This window comes from Colletes latitarsis, chromosome 4, assembly GCF_051014445.1.
Source record: "Colletes latitarsis isolate SP2378_abdomen chromosome 4, iyColLati1, whole genome shotgun sequence".
In the NCBI taxonomy this organism is placed as follows: domain Eukaryota; kingdom Metazoa; phylum Arthropoda; class Insecta; order Hymenoptera; family Colletidae; genus Colletes; species Colletes latitarsis.
In genome coordinates this window covers 32,701,952-32,725,251 of record NC_135137.1, presented here as the reverse complement: position 1 = coordinate 32,725,251, position 23,300 = coordinate 32,701,952, and the positions used below count along the sequence as shown (strand labels likewise).

General features: G+C 30.5%; 2 protein-coding genes across 6 annotated transcripts; one reads left to right on the top strand and one right to left on the bottom strand.

Moving 5' to 3' along the window:
- Positions 1 to 468: 468 nt before the first annotated feature.
- Positions 469 to 5,815, bottom strand: LOC143341092 (serine/threonine-protein kinase VRK1). Of its 3 annotated transcripts, none has more exons than XM_076763710.1 (11): positions 5,657 to 5,815; positions 5,255 to 5,292; positions 4,610 to 4,780; positions 4,034 to 4,159; positions 3,769 to 3,965; positions 3,450 to 3,693; positions 3,188 to 3,382; positions 2,819 to 3,042; positions 2,452 to 2,720; positions 2,231 to 2,361; positions 469 to 2,135 (listed from the first exon to the last, which is right to left on the bottom strand). In XM_076763710.1, exons 3-11 carry the CDS (start codon positions 4,773 to 4,775, stop codon positions 2,068 to 2,070), a joined length of 1,620 nt encoding a protein of 539 aa, XP_076619825.1. In that variant the 5' UTR covers positions 4,776 to 4,780; positions 5,255 to 5,292; positions 5,657 to 5,815; the 3' UTR covers positions 469 to 2,067. The 3 variants fall into 3 exon arrangements, with proteins under 3 accessions (XP_076619825.1, XP_076619826.1, XP_076619824.1); XM_076763711.1 differs by having other exon boundaries at positions 5,255 to 5,289; XM_076763709.1 differs by lacking the exon at positions 5,255 to 5,292 and having other exon boundaries at positions 5,657 to 5,814.
- Positions 5,816 to 7,295: 1,480 nt separating this feature from the next.
- Positions 7,296 to 18,196, top strand: LOC143340990 (RNA-binding protein 25). Of its 3 annotated transcripts, none has more exons than XM_076763481.1 (12): positions 7,296 to 7,491; positions 8,528 to 8,670; positions 9,592 to 9,916; positions 9,995 to 10,189; positions 10,269 to 10,384; positions 14,545 to 14,756; positions 15,171 to 15,801; positions 16,050 to 16,467; positions 16,544 to 16,765; positions 16,835 to 17,010; positions 17,095 to 17,241; positions 17,315 to 18,196. In XM_076763481.1, the coding sequence occupies exons 2-12, from the start codon at positions 8,563 to 8,565 to the stop codon at positions 17,405 to 17,407; spliced, it is 2,643 nt and encodes an 880-aa protein (XP_076619596.1). In that variant the 5' UTR covers positions 7,296 to 7,491; positions 8,528 to 8,562; the 3' UTR covers positions 17,408 to 18,196. The 3 variants fall into 3 exon arrangements, with proteins under 3 accessions (XP_076619596.1, XP_076619594.1, XP_076619595.1); XM_076763479.1 differs by having other exon boundaries at positions 9,562 to 9,916; XM_076763480.1 differs by lacking the exon at positions 7,296 to 7,491 and adding an exon at positions 7,547 to 7,649 and having other exon boundaries at positions 9,562 to 9,916.
- The last annotated feature ends 5,104 nt before the right edge of the window (positions 18,197 to 23,300 follow it).

The following is a 23,300-nucleotide window of genomic DNA, read 5'->3' as shown; positions in this document are numbered from 1 at the left end:
ATTGTACAAAAACACTATACTTTAAATTTGTAAAATTGATAATAAATATACATTACATTTCATCTTGTAGAATAATAAAAGGCATTAAAATAATTAAAGTCTTTTATTATCATATTTTTCAAATATACAATAATATACAAATTTATTGTTATATATTGACACAATTATATTCTATGTAGAGTAAATACACATAATTTTTGTCATTTTTTTTACTGTTCATTTAAACTTGTATTATGTATTTGATTATAATATGGTACAAAGCAGTAAATAAACTGTATAACGACCTTTTCTTCGTAATTTTGTTAACAATACTTAAATGGTTTTAAATCTCTTTATGTTGCAGTGCTGTTAATCAAAATTTATACGTTTTTGTTTATTTTAATGTAATAAAATAACTAAACGTCAGCCTTGTAATATTAATATTTATGGTTAGTATAACTAACGTAATAGTATGTAAAGAAAGAAATATTCACTATTTCAATTATTGTATATTCATGAAATTTGGTAAATACAAGAATATTATACAAAGAATTACAAATGCTAGTGTATTTATTTAATTACAATACATTTTTAAGTCTTTAACAACACTGCTTTGTGGCACAGGTACGTGTAACTTAAGAAAATACAAATACATTATCACAAACTTACTGCAAATAAATCGTCGCTTTCATCTATACATGTTCTTTGTTATATAAATATATACAATGATCGATTGAGTCTGATATAACAATGTTTTGTAAATGTAAGATCTCAAATTAATACAAATTAAATTAAATCATACTGAAACGAGATGGGCTAATGTGTGATAATTTTTTATGTATTCTAAGCGTAAACGATAGACTTTCAAAGGCGTGTGTTTTTAAATTACTTTTAATACAAAATCTTGCCATGAATTAAAATAGCATTCTTTTTATTTATACTATACACTCATTCTTGCTAACATATTGTAAATATAATGACAAACGTAAGCTACTGCAATTTAATATTCAGAGGATAGGTCGGGCAAACGGGACGTGTTTAAATTCAGTAAGAGATAGAAAAAAGACTGTAGGACAACTTTTCTTTTTACAATTTGTTCTATCTCTTACCTAAATTCGAGATAAAACTCGTTTCATTTACGTGACTGACCCTATATAATATATATGTTATTAGTTCAATTAATAGCTCAATACTGGTTTGTTGAGAGTAAAACAACAGCTTACGATTGCAAATTATTTTTACACATATTTCACTGTTTGTAATTATATCCTACTAAAATATACTACTGAATTCATACTGAAATTTCAAATTTCATATTTTCTATGATAATTACAAGTCCTCACTTATATTATCGTTAAATCAAATTATTGTTATTAACATTCAAGTATAATATATTTGATCTGTAATCACGAGAATTGCAACACAATTTTAACAATAAAATGTACTTGAACATGTTTTGGATAGTTTTAGAATATTATTTACATTATTTTAATATAGGAATAAAATTTTAATATAACTTGTATAAACATTGGAAACTCGTTTATGTGCTTTTAATATTAAAATTCAGTTTGCAAACTAAACTAAAACTTGATTAAACGAATCTCTAATTTAATATTCAGATCGTATGTTTACTACAATAATTAATTATGAGATGCTTACATATTTCATGTTTGCGGAAGTAGTAATTTTTCGTTACTGTGTCTATGAACAAGTCTTAATCCAATTATACTGAAATCATATTGCTAAAAGGAAGCAGTGTAATTTCTATAACTATTATTTCAACTACTTGTAATTATTTGTTCGTTATTCAATTATTTAAAAAAAATCTTATATTAATCATATCATTTGTTCAATAACAAATCATGATAAAGCAGTCTTACAAAAAGTAGTGCACTAAGCACTTGAGGCATTACTAATGAATGAAATTTTGTCCTTTTAACAGGAACATCAAGAGTATATTCTTATAAAATCTAAATAAACTAATTGAGAATAATACTTAATCATACATCCATTATTTAGATAACTTGCTCAAAATTCCATTATCCAAGGAATGAAAATTGGAACAATAGTCAGAAAAATCGATCCTGTTTATGATGATGGACATTTCCTTCTTTTATTACTGTGTATTTTCTTGTGTGATTTCTTATTCCCAAGTCCTAATATGCATATGATTTGATTATGTAACTGTTACATTATCGCGTATTCGTCAAATAAATATAATTTCAATCAACATATATTAAATTTAACTTACGCTTTAATTTAGCCACTCGGGAACGAGTCAAACGCGGTGAAACTTTAGATAAAGAAAGCGGTGATGGAATCTTCTTTCTCATTTGAACAATTTGTTCCATGGCTGGTGTCATCCACTTCGCCTTAAGATCGCTATTTGCAGAAAATATAATTTCCGTCTTATATTTGTATTATATGTAATATACTAAAATATAATTCTGAAAATTAAATTAGAATATTTACTCTGTGGATTTTGGTAGTGATCTGTATCGCAATGCCCCAGATTGTCTTTCTTTCATTCTTTGAATTACACTTAACATAGCATATGTAGGTAAGGATGGAGGTGGTGGAGATGGTGGTGGAGTAAGCGGTGTTGGGGGAGTGAGTGACGAAGGCAGAGTTTGTACAGTAATTTTTGCAAGTTTATCAGGATGTAATGCTAATACTGCTTCCCAACAAAACTCTTTTCTTTCAATTGGAGGTTTAGGTTGCGTATTTCGTGTTATACGTATCTAGAAACAATGTTTGTTATTTTTTCTTTACAATAACATGGAACTTAATGATAATAATAAATATAAAAAAAAGATAAGCAATTATTCATAATATATACCTCGCCGTTAACAGGTTTACATGGCTTTCTTTCTCTTAAATACGGTCGTTTGAAAGAGATGGGACAAGAAATATTTTCATTAGATTCTCTTACACGATATAAACATGTAGGAACGTCATTTTTTTGGTTCGAACCAGTTTGAAATAGACTACGTAGATAGGAATAGTTAGGTTTAGTTTCGAATCCCAATTCAGTAATATAAGTCATGTATTCCACAATGGCAGCTGGTAAGAAAGTATTATTAGTAATATCTTGCTTTAAAGAATACTCTATTTATTTAGTAAAGGTAATAGCTCATATTATAATTATTTAGAAATTTTTGTAAACTATAACAATTTTCATTTTCTTACAAAAAATTTGGCAACTTACCAGGTGGTTTTTTCTTATAAGGAAAACATTTATGCATAAACAATGGTATATTTGAGAGTAAAATTTCTTTTTGCGCATGGACTTCTTCTGGATCCATTGTCAAACTGCCATCTTCTTTCTCCCAGGGTAATTTACCAGATAACCATTGCAATACATTATATCCTAAAGTTTCTAAATCTCCTCTTCTTGAATGTGCTAAAATAATACACACGTTCGCGATGAAATAGAATACAATGCAAGGTTGCAAGTTTATAAAACTTACTTCCATGGTGTGCATCTCTTGATGTAAATTCTAATGTTCCTTCGTGTGCTCTTCTTTCATCGTGAACAAATGGTTTATGTATACCTAATCCTGTACGAAAACGATAGGCCAACCCATAATCAACTAAATGTGCCTGTGATCTTTTTGCATTGATGTCTTCCTTGCTCAATGATAATAAAATATTTGATCCCTTAATATCTGCATGAGCATATCCTCGACTATGAATATATTCAAGAGCATCTAACTATAGAAATATAAAAGAATGAATAAAATTGCTTTTGGTATCTCAATTTCATCATAAATTACATTGATTAAGTACCATTTGAATAGTTAGCCTATTAACAAATTTCATAGGTAACTTTCCTCCATTCGATATAAACAATTTTCCAATATCTATACCAAATCTTGGAATTACTAAAAATCTATATTTTTGACCTTGATATATATGAGAGCCAGATCCTTCATATGTTGGAACACCTATTCGTCTTTTTCCTTGTGATTTACACCAATTCTCAACTGTAATTTACAATAATGAAATATATACAAAACATAAATTACATGTTTCATGTAAACATGTTACTTACTCATATCTTTACGAGCTGCTCTTATGTAAAAGTTCATTTCAACAAATAATGGACCATTATTATGTGGTTCAATTTTTATAACATATTTTGCATCCTCTCTTACAGGTGCATAAATATCATTTGATGCTATAACATAAAATGTTCAATTTATAAAATTAGTAAAAGAAGATTTAGAAATACCCACAGCATTAAAAAATAGAAGTATGAATCAAATATTTAAAATAAGTTCACAATAAACTTCTTTGAAATAAAAATTATTTTTAAATAACATTATATATGGAAAATGTATTAATTGATAAAATCATTATTTATACAGTAATTTACCTATCTTCAACTTTAAAATATGCAAAGTATAAAAGATTTAAAGATATTTATTTAAATACTAAATATAGAATAATTATTTAGAAAATTAGATATAAATATTCAATTAAGACTTAAAAATTCACATTTTAAAAGCAACTTATAAGAAATATATATAGAAGAAAATCGAATGCATGAATATGTTGTTTTTTTATCTTTATAAAGATTCATAACTGATTTACAAGTAAAAAATTATTCACAAAAAAAAAACATTACCTAAATATATGTCACCAAATCCACCATATCCTATTGTATGTCCTAATTTCCATTTGTTTTGAGTAATATCTGTAAGTATTTCTCCTGCTGGTAATTGTTCAGGTAACTTGCAACCTAAAGCTGCCACTCTTTTAACATGAATGTCTTCAGCTCGTCTCGGTGCCATTATCGCTACATAGTTATTTACATGAAATATAATATTCTATTAACTTGTACATAACGTTATAATCTACATAGCTATTATTTATTGAACACAAGGTAAATATTATACAGAGTTCATAAAATTATTGCATATATTATATACCATATAATAGTTCTTTAAAAGGTAGAGATAATTTTATGGTTATACAACAAATAAAAATATGCTGAAATTAAGATACAAAATTTCATAAACAATTCAAAGGTTTATAAACTTTTACAAAAAATGTCCATTTCATCTTGTATAGTAACATTTAAGAATAGTATGTATATTTTAAACAATATAGTTTTACATTTTGTACATATAAGTTTATAGTTTTCTTATCTTTCTAATCAAATGTTGCTGTAATCTAATCCATGCACTACTACATACATAATTAAATATCTTCACTACAATGCAATACTAGTAATAAAATATGAAAACATAAATCATAATACTGTACTTACATGATATGTAACTTCAACAAATAATCTATATTTTCCTACTTAAAGAGTAAATAAAAATTCATTTCGTGCATTTTTGTTCAATAGCTTGTAAACATTAACTTTCGCGTATCAACAACCGCTATTAATTACAATAAATGTATAATTTAAATTTTACTTAATAAGGTTATCTAATGAACATGAATTATGCAAACATTATTGTAAAAATCATTAAGATTACTTTTTATATTTTTACATAAGTTCACGCATAATTCATAACTACGCTTCCTAAATCTCTAACATAATTTCATTTCTCTTGCAAGCAAACTGTCCTAAAAAATCTAATTTTCAGGATTCCATTTACCACTGTCAACCGAAAGCTAGTAATAAAAAGTACAAAATATTATTTTATTCTAAGTCTTATACCTCAAAAGACGGATTAGAGGACATTGCATACAGTCACATTAATTGCTTTGCACAACGGGATTTTTGATAATTTATAGTATTTCTTTTTTATATTTTGAAACTTTAGTCACCCATGAAATTCACTTCACCCAGCTTAAAGAATGCATCACACTGCCATTTCATGAATTAAAGAGTTCAACGGAACACCGATCAACTGAAGAGGGCGTTGATGAATTTTAAATTTTCTTATATTTTTAACATTTTACTAAATCAGTACGATAAAATTATTTATTATTTTCTGAACAACAATTAACTTTTGTAAACTTATATTATCGAATAATAAAAGTGATAATCAACAATCTTTGTGAACTCTTTTAAACGATCACCTCTTTCTAGTGGAACCATACTGTTATTAGTGACGTATAATAAACTCAAAGAAATTGTCACCTTACCCGACATACAAATAGCCGTTTGTATAATTAAACTTTCACTAAATAAATATATTAATATATACTTTTATAAAAAAAAGTGATATTTATATCTATGAATGTAATTTTGGTAGAGTTAATAAATAATTTAATACTGTTATTTATTTCATGATTTTCGTATCCTTGCAATATTTTTATTGCCTTTAAACAAAGAAAAGAATTACATTAAAAGAGAAAAAAAATATGATTCCAATATATTTTAAAAAATTGTCGAAATATAGCGACAATTTGACTTGGCATATATTAAAAATAATCGATCAAACATAAATTTATCTCCAAACATCTCCAAGGTTTTTATTTTTCCGATAATGGGAATTTAAATTAAAATAAAATATGTTGTTATCGTTGAACCAATAAATTATAATTTAAAGTAATTACTATTGATGTATTTGTGTTGATATATATTTGTGTCTAGCATATGTTCTACCAGAAATAAATACAAGCACAGTCGGTTTCAATACGAGCAATGCTGAGTGAGAGATAGTAAAAGTATGAGATTCTGATTTTGCACTGGACAAACAGAGATGCACAAATATTACGTATTCTTTCTATCAAGTGCAAAATCAGACTCTCGTGGTTTTACTGTTTCTCGTTCAGCATGGCTAGTAATACTGGAGTCTCTGTCGCGGCGACAGTGTCGCCCCCCCATATTTTGTTTCTGGATCAGTCCGCCTGTGGTGCTGCAAAGAGACCCACGAAAACCCTAAAGTTGTATAGGGAATAAATGTTTTATATTGTAGAATGAACTAAATGTTTATTCTTGTTACATACATTACATTTACAAATATTAATATAACTCTTCCAATGTTTTAAAATGGCAATAGCTATTAGATTGTAATAAATCTGTCAATGTCTTGAAGTCTCTATTATGCTTGTACCGAAGAATTATTTGCAAATGCGTTCCAAAATGACAGATTTCAGATTTCTAGAGACATGTACCGATGGAGTGTACACAGAATTGTTAATTAAAATTTGTAAAAAGTTTGAAGCTTCTAAATTGTACATGTATTTCTTCAATCCATTATCAATCGTCTCTTGAGTAAAAAATTTCTTCAAGGTTATTTTTATTCATTAAAATAAATAGGGATTTTTGGAACATTTTGTGTAATGTGTGCGAACTATGGTACATTTACGATGTATTGACAAACGCATGGGAAATATACCATCAACCATAGCCTTCTAGAAGCGAACAGCGCGTAAAACCGTAATGGAGGAAAAGAAGTGATTACTAGATGAAGGATCGTGAAAGTGGAAGTTTTAGTTCGTGTATTTAGAGAAACGTCTCTTCAACTCTATAGTTTCAACAAAATGACATAAACATTTTCAAAACGATGATCGATGCATTGCTTCTATTTTCAAATATATTATGTAAGTATAGAATCAGTTCTTTGTTAAAATCATTTAATGGTTAGAATACCAAAGCATCCATTAATGTCTTGTCTGGCATCTGTAACTGTTACCACGAAAAACATGTTCTTATACAGTAAACTTAGAAAATGAATAGTTTTTATATCAAAATGCAAAACGTAGGTATTCATTTCTAAATATTAATTCATGTAATGTTAAATTGGTCTTTGTATCTGATTATTTGCCAGTAGGTTTTGCTTAAAAAGTTTGTTATTTATAAAAGGTTATTATCTTGTAAAAATTTTCAAAAAATTTTACGTAATATTTTTAGTTTAAATTTATATTTTGTAATGTTCGATTAATTCCTCTATGTTTGAACACTAATATTTTGCAGATATAACTGAATTATTACTTGTTGCAATATTTGCACGTTTCTTCTAATCGTTTAAAATAACTGTCAATCTATAATAGTTTTGAATAAGCATTATTTTTAGATGTTAGTTTTTAATTGATATTATATCTGTGATGTAAGCAAAAATTTAGAAATTATTTAGCCTCGTTATTTATGACCAATGAGTAAGTTTTTCATAAATTTAGTAAAGATTGTTTATCATTATTTATTTAATTTATAATTTTAAAAGTCATTTTAACTAAACAAGTTTTGTGTTAGTAAGTATTATAAATGATATAACAAAGAAGGTGAGACAGATATAAAATTAATTATTTTTCTTTATTTTTGTTATAAAATTGTATAACATTAAACAAATTAAGATAAAATATGTTCTTTTCATTTTAGATACATATTAATGAAAGTACTTTCAATCTAAAATAATAATTTTCAATCTTATTTAATATTGTACATTAAACCTTTTTGGATAACATAGGTGATTTTATATTTATTATTGTATACACATTTTAAACAAAATTAGAAGATTTAAATCAGTAGTAGAAGACAACCTTATTTTTAAATATCTGTAATGGAGTAATATGTATCTACATAAATATATATTATATTATAGTTTTATAGGTGTAATATTTTATGTTTTATGTTTTTTAGTGAGAGCATTGCCATAGTACTAATTAAAATAAGAAATGTCTTATCCTGGCCAACCTCCAATGGGAATACCAGGCATGCCACCTATGCCTTACATGGTTGGTGCACCTCCGCCAATAATAGGTGGTGTAATGCCTATGGCACATGTAAGTACATACAAAATTCATTGTTTTAATGTTTTTAGCATGTATGTTTTCATATGCTACAAAGTAATTTGTGGATGTTTTCCTCAAATATCTTTTGCACTTGCTACATGTTGCTGTATTTACAATAAAATACCAATTAATGCTTCTTATTAGTTTCATTAAAATTTTAGGGTAAAATTATAGTTACAAAAGTTTTTGTGTTTATTTTTATTTTCATAACATAAATAAACATTTGATATTACATGTTAAACATTGTTAATGTTCTCAAATTTATGGATTTAATTTCTTGATTTCTCTTTACTTACATTTATTTAAGTCTATAATTAATTCAAAATCTTTGCATGTTATTGTTATTTAATGCATTGTTTTGTTTTGTAAATACAAAAAGTTATAATCAGTGTGTATTGAACTATAGGCAATTTTTTTTTTGTAAACAATAAAGGGAAACAGCATGTATTGATACAAACACTTACTTGTGGACTAATTAATGTGTTAAGTAGCACAGGATGCAGACTTCATATAGCTTTATATTAATAAATACTACTAATATGTCATAGTTGTAAATCTTCTTGTCTGTTAAAACAGTTATATAGTGTATTGCGTTAACTTGTATTTAGATTGTCAATGTGAGGTGTGATATATATTACTTAAAATATTTACATTGTTAGAAGTATTGCATATGAATGAAATGAAAATTTTCTAAAAGTTTTATTATGGATACGAATGTCTCTTTTAATTTCTTTAAGTTAATATTTGCATGATGCCATGTTTGTAATAAACAGTAACAAAAGGAGAAGAAATACATTAATATGCTATTAGGGGGAGGGGAGACACTGGACTGCATGAGTAGAGATGTGCATTATTAAGAAACCTACCATTTATAAAACATAGATGATTCCAACACCCGTATCTGCGATGCAGACCTCAGCTCCAGCTGTTCGGTATGCACGTAACCAGAATCGTCATGATAATAATCGACGCCGCGAGAGAGAATCTGGTCCACCAGTTACTGTGTTCATTGGTAACATTATGGACAGAGCACCTGATGTGATGATACGACATATTCTGGGTGCATGTGGCCATGTACTTTCTTGGAAGAGAGTCCAAGCGTTTGGATTTTGTGAATATGCAGGTCCTGATGCAGGTCTTAGAGCAGTTAGATTGCTTCATGATATGGAAATAGGCACAAAGAAACTCGTTGTGAAAGTTGATGCAAAAGCCAAAGTTGTTCTTGATCAGTTTAAAGGTAAAATAAAGAATTGCATAAAAATTATGATGTTTAAAAAATTCTATATAATACATGTATATGTTTGGTTTACTATAGCGGAAAGAAGGAAAAAGTTGAGAGGAGGTCAGTCACCTTTACAGGATGAAACATGTACCGATGGAGGTGAAGGAGAAGAAGGCGAAGATTACATGGATGAGGGTATGAGGGTAGTGGATGCAGATGCATTAACTCGCATTAATCAAATTGTAGCTGAACATGCTGCTGATTTGGAAATGGCTCAAGTTGCTCCTGGTAAAATCTTAATTTTTTTATGATAATTTATGCAATGAAATTTGAACATTAATAGAAAATTTATTATAATGTGTTGTAGAGGAACATCAAACAAAAATGGTTGCAAAATCTTTGAACTTGGATGATGCGGAAATTGAAGAAAGTAAAAGAGACTTGATTACGCGAGAAATTGGAAAATTCAGAGAGGTTATGAAGGTAATTATTTTTACACTTTCTTTATTATTCTTCTTATGTCACTCTTACTTTTCTGCCCTTCTTTTTGGTCATATTGTCGGATGTGATATACCAAAATCTTAGAAGGTATTATAGATTGTGGTCTGATAGGTTTGGGTTTAAAATTTGCAAAGATATAGGTTAACAGATGATAATTATTATAAAACTGTTGTCACCAATCATGTGAATTTTTTACGAAGCATTATAAACATTATTCTGTATTATAATAAGTACAATTTTCTCTGAAATTTTTGTTTAGATACTAATGTTTATTATGTTTTTCCATATATGAGCAATGCATTTCATTATTCATTTCCAACTTTTCTCTGAGAAGATGGTATTTTGCTCAACATGTTCGTATCATGCATCGATTTTTGGAAATCAGAAACATCAACAACATATTTATGGTAGCAATGATTTTTTTTTGATATCTGCATAAAGCATAAATAAATGTATGAACTATAATACCAATGTTGTATATGCACGACACTGAGTTGATATTAATACATTTTACTTGTACATAGTTATAAGAATATACTACATTTAATAAAATTAATGTAATGTAGTATGGTTTCTGTTGCACATTTTTTTACCTGAATAGTGGTAACGAACATGTTAAAGTAAAATATTAATTCTGATGTTTTAGTTCTGTTCTATATATTTTTGGATTATATTTAACTGCTTAATAAATAAATAATATATCTTTTAATTCTCAAAATTAATTAAGAATATGTTTGTAATACTTTGTAGTACTTATTTTGTTACATTCATAAAATATTATATCAAATTTTTTGTTTGATTTGTTTTTTTAACAAAAGAATTTGATCATTCTACAAAGTCAAAGGAAATGTCAATATATTATAGAATAACCGTTTTTAGATTCTATATACTGGTTCGAAAAAGTAATCATATACTTGCTATGTTCTTAAATATTTGTATAATATTTACATATTAAATTTAAAAAGTTTGATGTCTTTTGTTTTTGTTGAAAGCTAGTAAATTCGTTAGTTCTATTTGACTTATTACGAATGATTTTAATTTTATTCGAGCATAATTGGTAAAATTTACACATGACACAAATGTTCAAACGTTTCTACAATCTAAGCAGTGTAATAAAATGTATTGTGATTATATCTGCAATTCGTGTTAAACAATTGTTGATTAAACTCACAGCATATATGTAGAAAATTGAACTATGTATTTGGGCAGGCAAAAGAGGATTACAAGAGTGTAGTTATAAAATATAGTTTTTAAGTATTTTGTGATAAAGTGCGTGTGTGCTATGTTAGCTCTAAATAATTGGAGCCGTGACTCGTTGCTATAATTATAATAACAGGCAGCGTGCGTCGCACACAGCAAACGCACACGCCTAGGAATGCTGTGTGTGGGGACCACTCTTTCACTCACTCATTGGCTCTGAAGGGAGTCAATCACAGCACAACCCTCGTATTTTCGCAGGCAGCTGCAGCCTCGTCGGTAAGTCAGAGTATATCCAACCAACAAAACATGAAAAACAAGAAAAGTGCAATCTTAAGACGGGAGAATCTCGTAACTCTACAACATGCTGACATCATGTAGCCAATAAATTTGTCTCTATTGGAACTCCATTTTCTTGACTCGTCGCAAATAATTCTTCGTTAATAATAGCATTATTGCTATTGTATATTGAATACAATTTATTCCATACAATCAAATTTCTTTACCCGCTTCTATACTTATTGTGCTAAACTGCTAGCACTAGTATTTTTATAAAGATACAATGTATTTATCATATATTATTAGATATTGAATAAAAAAACGTCAGGTAATTCATTTTTGATAATTGTCTAGAACAGTATACTATATTATCTATTCAATATTAAAGTAGGACGTAAGAGGATTAAAGTAAAAATAGTTGGAATGCTTGGAACTTATTATTTTTCAGTTTAATAAAAATATATTTTCAAAGTATTATTGAGAAAAATGATAATAAAACATCTGTTGGATGTTATACTTGTATTTACTACCAAATTGCAAATGTTTATTTTTATTACTCTAAACAGTTTAAAAAAATTAATTAGTTATTTTATTCTGTGTTATTATTTCTTCTATTATGGAAAATTATTATGTCAATATTCTTATTTTATTGTTTCTAATTAATTTATATGATTATACTGAAGTCTAGCAGTCTAGTACTTGTATATAGAAGGTCAGAAAATTGCCATTCCAGTGGTTTTTACGCACTTCCTAGGATTGGTAAAAGATATTATTTTAAACAAAAGAAATTTGACGCTGACATACTTTATAATATATTTTTAGATAGATTATTAATAGGATCGAGACTTTCTGAATCCTATACACAATGAAATGATTTTGTCATCACAATGGCGACTGTTCAGTTGTTGTCTTTATTTTGTGTAAACAGCTTCTGTCAGCGTCTCGATCAGACATGTAGTACCTAGGTGCGCGCTCCTCCATTCTCCGGTACCACCACACTGACTGACCAAGTCAACTTCACACCGTGAGTAAACTCCACAACCATGAGCCAACACAACCATTCGGTTCTTGTAGTTTTGTTAGTGAACTGCCCATCTGAATACCTATGACCACTGATATTTCATGTTTCAACAGTCTGTTTTCTCCTCATAAGTGCATCTATTTTTATGCACTCAGTTACTCTGTCCTTATTAGTTTAAAAGAGTATGGGTTACTGTATGGATATTCGGTTATGAGAATTTAAGAAAAAGCAATTTATAGGTCAAGAAACGCTTTTTCTTATTAATTGCAGTTATACTTTTATTATCATTTTGACATAGAGCATGCACCATTATATAAAATGACAATGCATACATAAATATATTATTGCTTTTATACGTTGCTTAATTTTCAATAATATTCTTTTTTAAAGAGATTTACATAGAAGTATTTTTTGAGGCGATATTCATCAGAGTCTGTGGTACTTGGACTCTCCAAGCAGTAACCCATTATCGATACCATTATATCAAATAAGGATGAACCATATTAATTTATTTCTAAGACGTTACGTTGATAATACGGGACGATAAGGGTGGGCAAACTATTGTGCATTTGATATCCAACAGTTTGCTGCATCAGCTGTGCATAGCCAGAAGAAAACAAAGTTGACAGACGTGTGACAGTTTCTTGGCAAAAGTGAAAGATGTTTTGGTGGAATCCCTTCTTCGTGATGACTCCGCTTCTGATTGGTATAATACTTTCTAATAATTATTGAGTATTGACAAGAAATCTAAATATTCACCCCTTTCGACTCTTAGACTTATATAGTTTTAGACACTTGATTTACAGGCACATTTGCAATGTTGTAAGTACATTGGGTGGCCTCTACGATGCGTCTGTTAGTATTAAGGTATTTTTAGTTTAAGTAGAGCTTAAGAAATTTTTTATGCTTGTTTCCAAAATTTATACCTGCACTTAGGTAATTGATATATAAACAAGATTTCGTGTAAGATGCTGCTGACTGAGCATGCTCCAGTGGAGTGAGTATACCTCATTGAGATGAACAGAATTATGATATTTGACATGTGATTAATTTTTGTGCAACTAGTAATCGTTAAATATTGTAATATTTGTAACATTAAATACTAAAACTGTTTACGCAAAATTGAAATAATTAATTTTATACGATAAGTTCTTCGATTTTTTTTACGAGGAATTAAAACTTTTTTGCAAAGCATTCGTTACCGAGCAATAAAAGTTCGTCATTTTGCGGGTGCTACGGGGATATTGAACATAAAACTGTTAATATATTTTCCATATGTTTTAGCATACATTGATCAAATTTGTTTAACATTATTTTTTAAACAACGTGTACTACCTTTGCAGATATTAAATGTGAAGTATTCTATATTTTATTAATATGTATATAAATATACATATACGTACGTATGAGGGCATTTGTTTTGACTTTAAAGGAAAGGATAATACTGCACTGTTATAGTGTAGATATTACCATTACTTTTTATATACATTAACTAACTTTACACTTACAGTAACGTTTTCTCTATCCTTTAATTTTTATAACTCAGGAGAATACGATTGCTAGTTTTTGCGTTTTATTATCACAGCCTGATAAGTTTGTTTCGATTATTTGGTCTCACCTATTTTTTTATTTTTGTGTTTTATAGAAGCAGGAGGAGGAGAAGGCCCAAGTAAAACGGAAAAAAGAAGCAGTCGAGAAAGAAGAGCGCGAAAAGCGCGAAAAGGAGCGACGGGATAGGCGAGATGGTAGCAGTACTAAAGATGAACAGGATGGTGATCCTGGTAGTCCTACATCTCACAAAGGCCGTAGTAGTAGTACTGGAAGTAGTAGAAGGGATAAAAGGCGGTCTAAATCCAGGTATTAACAATGTATCATGACGATCGAAAGATTAATTTTGATTTTGAAATTATACTCTTTATCAATTACTAAATAATTTAATTATGTATGATTGATTTACGTAATATTAAAAACAGTAGATTTGTAATATATTTGGGAGAAGAGAAGCAAAGACGAACTTTAAACAATATTAAAATTATTGATAATGATTTGTAAACATTGAATAAAACATACAATAATGCCTTGGATATTGGCTAACGTTTAGGACCAAAGTTGAAGGAATGACAGAGTAGATTTGAAAATATAAACATATTTGGCCGTCGGACAAGCGGAAAGTCAGTTCCAAGAATTGGCGGGGATAGCGATCGGTCAATTTTCAAAGCATCACTATAATTCGATATACTAGAATGTCAACAATTATTTTTTTCTTTCAAGGTCTAAAGAACGAGATAGGGATCGTCAGAGGAGCGATAGAGATCGTGATAGAGACAGAGATCGGGATAGAGATCGAGAACGAGAAAGAGATCGAGATCGTGAAAGGGAACGTGAGCGAGAACGTGAGAGGGATAGAGAACGAGAAAGGGAGAGGGAAAGGGAACGTGACAGAGAACGTGAAAGGGAACGTGAAAGGGAGGAAGCGAGAAAGACTGAAAGGGAAATTATGCGCGAAAGGGAAGAAGAGGAAGAGGCGAAAGAAAGGAAGAAGAACGAGAGAAGAGCACGCGAGAAAGAAGCCGCGTATCAAGAGCGTTTGAGGGCATGGGAGACGCGAGAACGACGTAAACAAAAGGAATATGAAAAAGAGGCGGAGAAACGTAGAGCGAAACGGGAAGCAAGAGAAAGGGAGGCAAAACGCTTGAAAGAATTCCTTGAAGATTACGATGATGATCGAGACGATGCCAAATATTACAAAGGCAAAGAATTGTCGCGTCGTCTAGAAGAGAGAGCACTCGAAGCGGAAGCCGATTCACGGGATCGTTGTGCAGAGCGACAGGAGCTTCAACGTCTTCGTGATAAACTTTATGCTGATGCTTCTCATCCAGATCCAGCGGCGGAGTTCGAAAGGGTAAAATACATTTTAAGTATCATATAGGGTGATCCGTTTAACAGTAGGACATCCAAGGACATTAAACGAGACTGTGTTTTTTTTTCTCTTCCCGCGGATGTTAATTGTTATTTAATGTTTAAAATTTCGAATAGAAAATTCATTTTTCTATCAGATCTACTAATAATATTTCTATTTTATTATAATACATGTAAAATTAATTATTTATCAAAATTTACTGAGTAATATAAATCGGTACTATATTCTAGTTAAAAGCGGAAAGGGAGGAACAGTATAAGCCTAAACCAGTGATTACAATAATTGACGAAGAAGACGAGAAGGTAGTGAAAAAGGAAAAGGAAGTTATGCCACCTATAGAGACTGAGCCTATCGAAAGTGACAGTGATGAATGTGTGCAATTTGACGAAGCTTCGCAACCGGAAGTGCCATCTAGGACACCTCCACGACATCATCATCATCACAGAAGACATCATCGTCATCATCAGAATCATCATCATGATGGCGAAGAGAACGAAGAAGTCGTGGAAACTGATAGAGAGAGTGTAAAGGGTACGAGATCGTCGCCTTCCCATCAAACAGCCACACCATCAGCACAATCCATTCCACCCACATTAGATGAAGATTCACGTATGTCTCTTGTTAGTGAACCAGAAAAAACAAGCAGTAGTGAGTACAGAGTAATTCTTTTTCATCGGTACAATAGTAAATTCTTTATTTATATGACACAGTCATGTTACTTTAGGTAACTTTGTACCATTTGCTATGGGAAGTGGCGGTAATCGAGGCGGCGACCATGGTGTTGGTAATAAAACCCCAGCTAGTCCGAGTACAGCTGTTACAGTTAATTCGCAACCGACAAATCAAACTAGAAAGAAAGGTCGAATCGACGTCAAGGATGTATTTAATAATGATGACGACGACGATAGTGCTAATAACGCGAAGAAGCGTAAACTAGTTCCTTTAGGTAAATTTCATCACGCGGCTGACTCTGCTCATGTAAAGTGCAATTTTTTTTATACGATTTGTATTTCAGATTATGGCGAAGAGAAAAAGAAAAAGTCTACCGAGGAAGCCCCGAAAGCCGGGAAAGAAGAAAGTACAAAAAGTCAAGAAGAAAAACGAAAACACATAAAATCCCTTATTGACAAGATACCTACAGATAAAAACGCTTTATTCGGATATCAACTAGATTGGGCTGTAATAGATAATGTAAACTATGTTTTTTAGTTATGTTTTTGTATTACGTTTATAGTTAGTAAAGCCTACTTTTAACTTATTCGTTGACTTTTACAGACGTTAATGGAAAAGAGGATAAGGCCGTGGATTAACAAAAAGATTATTGAATATATTGGAGAACCTGAACCTACATTAGTAGATTTTATTTGTAGCAAAGTAATGGCCGGTAGCTCTCCTCAGGGTATACTTGACGATGTACAGATGGTAACTGATTTTCATTTGATTAATTCAGTGTGGGAAATTGATTAATCTTATAACGTAACTAAATATATTTTAGGTATTGGATGAAGAAGCAGAAGTGTTTGTAGTCAAAATGTGGAGGTTATTAATTTACGAAGTGGAAGCTAAAAAAATGGGCTTAGTTAAATAAATGGATATCAATTAAAGTACTAATCGACATTAAAATTTATACTACACATCAAATTCCTTTGATTAAGATGTAACATTAGGTTATATACCAATATACAATTACCTATGTATAATTTGTAGGATTCTTCGCTAGACGAAAAACATGATGTTGCTCGATTGATAGGTAACCTAAGTGTGTAGTAATTAAAATGTTAAATACAAATTGTAATTACGATTTATAATATTTGGGTTGTGCGTTTCAAAATTTACTTGTCCATAATAGATGAAAAAATACTCTTTTGTTCTTGTATTAGTGTTTTTTTTTTTTTTTTTTGACAATTTTACATACATGTAAGGTTTATTTGCGCAAATCAAATTTTCAATAAGAAATTTTGAACAGTAAATTTAGTCCTTTTAGATAGAATTTTATAAATTGGTGAACGTATTATTATAATGTCACTAATAGTCCACTCTGTAAATACGTACATCTTACCATAAAGCATGGGTTATTTGGTTACAGTGAAAATAATTATTCAATTAAAGTATTTGTAATTTTTAAATTTGAAATTTATTTTTACTTCGTTCTGTGCTATATTAAACTAGTTTACTAATAAACAATTTAATTGTTACTAAAAGTGTATTTATGCGTCGTATGTATCTATTTTGTACTTACTTCCGATGTGTATTATATTTAAAAATGTTTTTTTTTTACAATCGAACATGCAAGAAATAATGTGGAATAAAATTTAACAGTATAGATAAGCGTTGATATGACGAATTCAGTCGTTTTGAAAAAGAGGTAAGTAGCAACGAATAAGAGTAACACGAGCAAAATAAAAAAACTGTACTACGAATAAAACGATTTTTTATGTACCTAGATGCATTTATTAAATTACTAATACAATTATTAAGTTCAACTGTTTTTCGTATGAGAACAAACTTTATAAATGCTAGTGGCACAGTTTTCATTTGAAGTACGATAACTCTAACAAAAGATCGTATATCAACTTTTAAAAGGTTATTGTGAAGTAGAGGTTTTCCTTTTTAAATTCATTGTAAAGTAACGGTAAAAATGATTTATACGCGGTAAATAGGTCCAATTGGGTCCATCAAGTTGGTGTGATCTCTTAAGTTAAATAGATCACGTTACGATCGCAACGATAAAAATCTTTGACATGCATTTTTTATTAGGAAAGTTATTTTAAATCTATTATGTGTAATATTTTACTGTACGGACTTACTATTCACAGTAGTTGAGAACGTTTCTATTTCGTGATGCTGATATTGTACTTCCGGTTATACAAGACGAACGATGGTCGTAGTTCCGGGAAGGACGGTAATTCCGGGCAAACACTTTAACAGAAAACAAACTTCTCGAAACTTGTCGAAGCCGGGCACACTACGCCGATTGTGTTTAAATCAGGAGAACCTCCTCGATCTATTGGTAATATTCTCATAATACTTATATTATAACTTGCATTATAAAGTATTTCGAACGATAGAATCAGTTATGAATCGTATGATAGATCGAGATATATCGAGAAACGGATGCTTCGTATAATGACAGGGTATAATAACAGGGGGAAAGTGTGATAATAATAAATTATTTGGTAATTAAATTTTAGTTTCAAAATTATTTATATTTATAATCAACAATATTATTTGAAATTAGAGGCTTAATTTTTCTTTAAAAAAAACATCGAAAATCGAAAGCATGCAACCTTCTACCATCTACCGCCTAGTTTGTGATGTCGCTGCTAATGGAACTACGTCATCATTCGTACCCTGAAAAATGGCGCGATAAGACGTGTTCGTAAGACGGCAGTTTCACAGATAATAAGGTACGTACATTTTACCTATCGACATCTAATCGCTTTTCATTTAATTACTATTACTCTTTGCCACTCTCTAACAATATCTTCGTTTAATATTAATACATTTCTATTACGAATTGAATCGAAATCGTGAAGAAAGTTGAATCGGTTTCGCGCGTTTTTTCCAACATCTAACCAAGGTTGTTCGTCGTTATATTCCTCTAAATATAACTATATACAATTTCGTACAACATATTTCAAGTTCAATTGTTATTTAATTGTGACATAGGCACATCTACATTGACGCATTTAATCGAAATGTGTATTTTATTTCTGTTACAGTTTCTCATTTCATCTCGAGGATGCCACCGACCATTGGCGCCATGATACAAACAGATTATTGATACAGTCTATTTAATTCATTGTTGGTAAAATCAAATTCTATAACTTGTAATAAAGATGATAATTTTTTTTATTTGAAATTTAAACACGTTTGCGGTATTAGAGTCAGTGCATCACTGAAGAGGACTATTGGACGATGCTCCACGAGCGAACAATGTAAGTATAAATTTATACATATAAAAATATTTATAAAAATCTCTATAATTTTAACAATAGATTATAATTGTTACCAGCAGGACCATGCTGACTACTGGATGATTTCTTTGATGACTTCTAGAGGGCAGCATCGACGTCATGCAGTTATCGCAGAGGACTACTTCATCATTGGTGAGTCGCATGTTATTTGTGTTCCTCTGGTCCCCAATCATGTTGTAGGATGAAAAATCCGAATCAACACGAGTGACCAGTTGTATACTTACTATTTTTGACGAGTTTAGTGACCGCGGGTATGAAAAATACCCGTGAGTAGTAACACCAATTGTTATATTTTTTTAGTGCAGGCTAGGGTCTTCTTGCACTCGCGTTTTTTAATGTAACAAATAAATGTTTCTCAATGCGATAAATAATTTTTATAAAATATGTAAAATGTTTTCATTGACTTTACATAAATTATACGATTGAATAGAATATAAATTGATATAATGTGAAAACATTAATATGAATGACAATTAATACAGCATTATACAATAATTTTCACATTAATATAATTATTAAGTATCGATCGTTTCTTTAATTAATACATCATATGATGTATTTTACGTGCAAGAAGACGTTTCGCGACTGGTCGATTTTCAACTCGAAAGTAACATGCATATTAGTTTCATCTTTTAAAAAATTTACTTTGACGACAGAATCGACCGAGGGTAATCGAATATTTTGAATAATAATTTAATAAAATTTCAATAATGTATTTAACTTTTCAAAGTAGATTATTTTATCATGATATCTTAATTAAAGTCTTTCGTTCCAAATAATTAAATTTCAATTATAATAATTTTCTTGAATAATAATATTTTTCAATATTAAAGTATTTTGTTCTTGATATATTTGATATAAAAAGTCGAGTCATTTTAACTAAAAATTAAACACGAAATACCGTTTAGCTATTAACCAGTTTTTCTAGTCAGGATTTTCAGATTAATCATTCCGTGTTCGTTGCCTAAGCTCATGCACATGCCCAGGTGTTATTTGCACGAGTGAAGGTAACGGGGCACGATGACTTAGTTCATAACAATTTATAATAATATTTACTTGGCGACTGACATTGGTTAGTGAATCGTGCACGACGCACTTTCCACATGTGTGTGTGTGTGGTTAGGCTGTGGCAGTGCGTCGCTTCAGAAGATTTTATAATTATAATTTACATACAGAATTTTCCAATATTAGATTTTTATCAGTTATAATAATAATATCATCGACAATTGTCGATATTGCATTCACGAAAGTAGTATTATAAAATGCTTAATAGATTACAATCTTAATACTTTTCAATCTTATACAGGGTGTTCGGCCACCCCTGGGGAAAATTGTAATGGGGGATTCTAGAGACCAAAATAAGACGAAAATCAAGAATACCAATTTGTTGATGGAGGTTTAGTTAAAAAGTTATTAACGTTTAAAGTTCCGCCCGTACTGAATTTTTTCTCGAAAATGTGCAAGATTTCGGGGGTAGGTCTATTTACCAAAAGTGATTGCAATTGACTCCTGCAACCGAAAATAATTTTTTTAGAATTAATTAAAAATTTTTTTTTCGTCGAAAAATTTAGGCACCTACCCCCCTGTCGATTTTTCTTAAAAATTCGTTTTTGATTTTTAGTAATTTTATTTGACGCCCTACAGAAAAGTTGTGTAATACTTTTTTGTAAGTACCCATGAGCTCTACTTCAGAAAAAAGTTTCATTGAAATATATTCACAATTGTAGGAGTTATGGCTGTTTGAAAATTGGACCATTTTTATGGGGTTTTTCTAATTTTGCGGGGTCAAGGACCAACTTTTCGAATATTTTTGCAATTTGTACATATTCTCCACCAAAATATGCGTAGTTTGCTTTTTTAAACATTAAAATCGTCCAATCCGTTCAGAAGTTATGACGTTTTAAAGATTCGCATGAAAATTCGGGCAGACATTTCTGGCCAGAAATTATATTTTCAGTAAGGAATTTTTTTCTCGAAACTGAGTAGGATTTCGGGGGTATGTCTGTTGACGAAAAATGCTTGCAATTGACCCCTGTAACTGAAAATAATTTTTTCAGAACGATTTGAAATTTTTTTTTCGCCGAAAAATTTCAGGGAAACACGTCAATGTATGGTCAGACATTATATTTTCAGTAAGGAATTTTTTTCTCGAAAATGGTTAGGATTTCGGGGGTATGTGTATTCACCAAAAATGATTCTAATTGACCCCCGTAACCGAAAATAATTTTTCCAGAACGATTTGAAACTTTTGAATTTAATTGTTAATAACTTTTTAACAAAGCCTCCATCAACAAATTGGTATTCTTGATTTTCGTCTTATTTTGGCCTCTAGAATCCCCCATTAAAATTTTTCCCAGCTGTGACCGAATACCCTGTATAATTTATACATGCATACAATATATTTTATTAAAGACGCAATGGTCACTAGCCTTTGTCAGTCGATTTCAGATACTGGTACGTATATTTAGAGCGTGAATGTTTGCAATGTCCGGGTGTCGGAGGAACCCCGGGGAATCCTCTCTAGTTTAGGTCGCGCCCAGACATTATGAATGAGAACCGTGGAGTGTATGTTTGCGAGAATGAGTTTTGCAATTTTTTAAATATAGCGTTAGGTAGGTAGGTAACTTACTTTTTGGTGTGTATGTGCTAAATCTAAGTAGGCAGGGTCAGGGCTGGACTGTCCACATTAGCTATTCGGGCAGGCGCGTTTTCGCGTGGCAGTCTTGCACCTGTAGTTACGATTTCGAGAGTAGAAATCTTGTTGATTCAAACGGTGTATGCTGTTTGTTTCGGCTTTATTTTCGACTCTTTGAATCGCGCGACTCTTCAAGTCGCTTTCTCGCGTTCGCGGTCGTGATTAGGTCCCTTACGAAACGCTCGTCCCCCTCGAGATTCACCACGTATGCTCTTCCAACAATTCGTATATTGTTGAAAGACTGCGTATTGCACAAAATCTCGAGTCTTACGTAAGTTTCAGGCTGTGGCAGGACCGCCGAAGAAAGAAAAGACTCAATAAGTCGAAGAGGCCCTGACAAACTGTTGCAAGAGTGGGCTGCAACAAATGGCTTTTCATCTTCATCTTTGGATGAGGATGGAAAATCATTCCTGTTACTACTTTGTCACTTAACTCGTCTGTAGTTGTATTTAGTTTGTTTTCTTGGCTGGTTCAGTACGTATGCATGTACCTTTGTACATGATTGCACCATACATATTAGCCATCAGGGCAACTCGCGGTTTCAGTATACATAGAGTTGCGAATATGCAATAATCGTGTTTGCTTTTGTGAATTGTTGTTTTTCGCGTTTCCTTTTCAGGGGTAGTGTTGCGAATAATTATCATTCGCGATTGCTTTTATTGTTGTAACTCACGTTTGTAATTCTTCTATTATAAATTAGCGTCGCGATTGTTGATTTATCGCGTTGTTTGCCCTCTTAGTGTTGCGATATTTAAAATGTCTAACTTCATCCCAGCACGTGCCACTCTACTGTAGTTAATAGTAGTTCG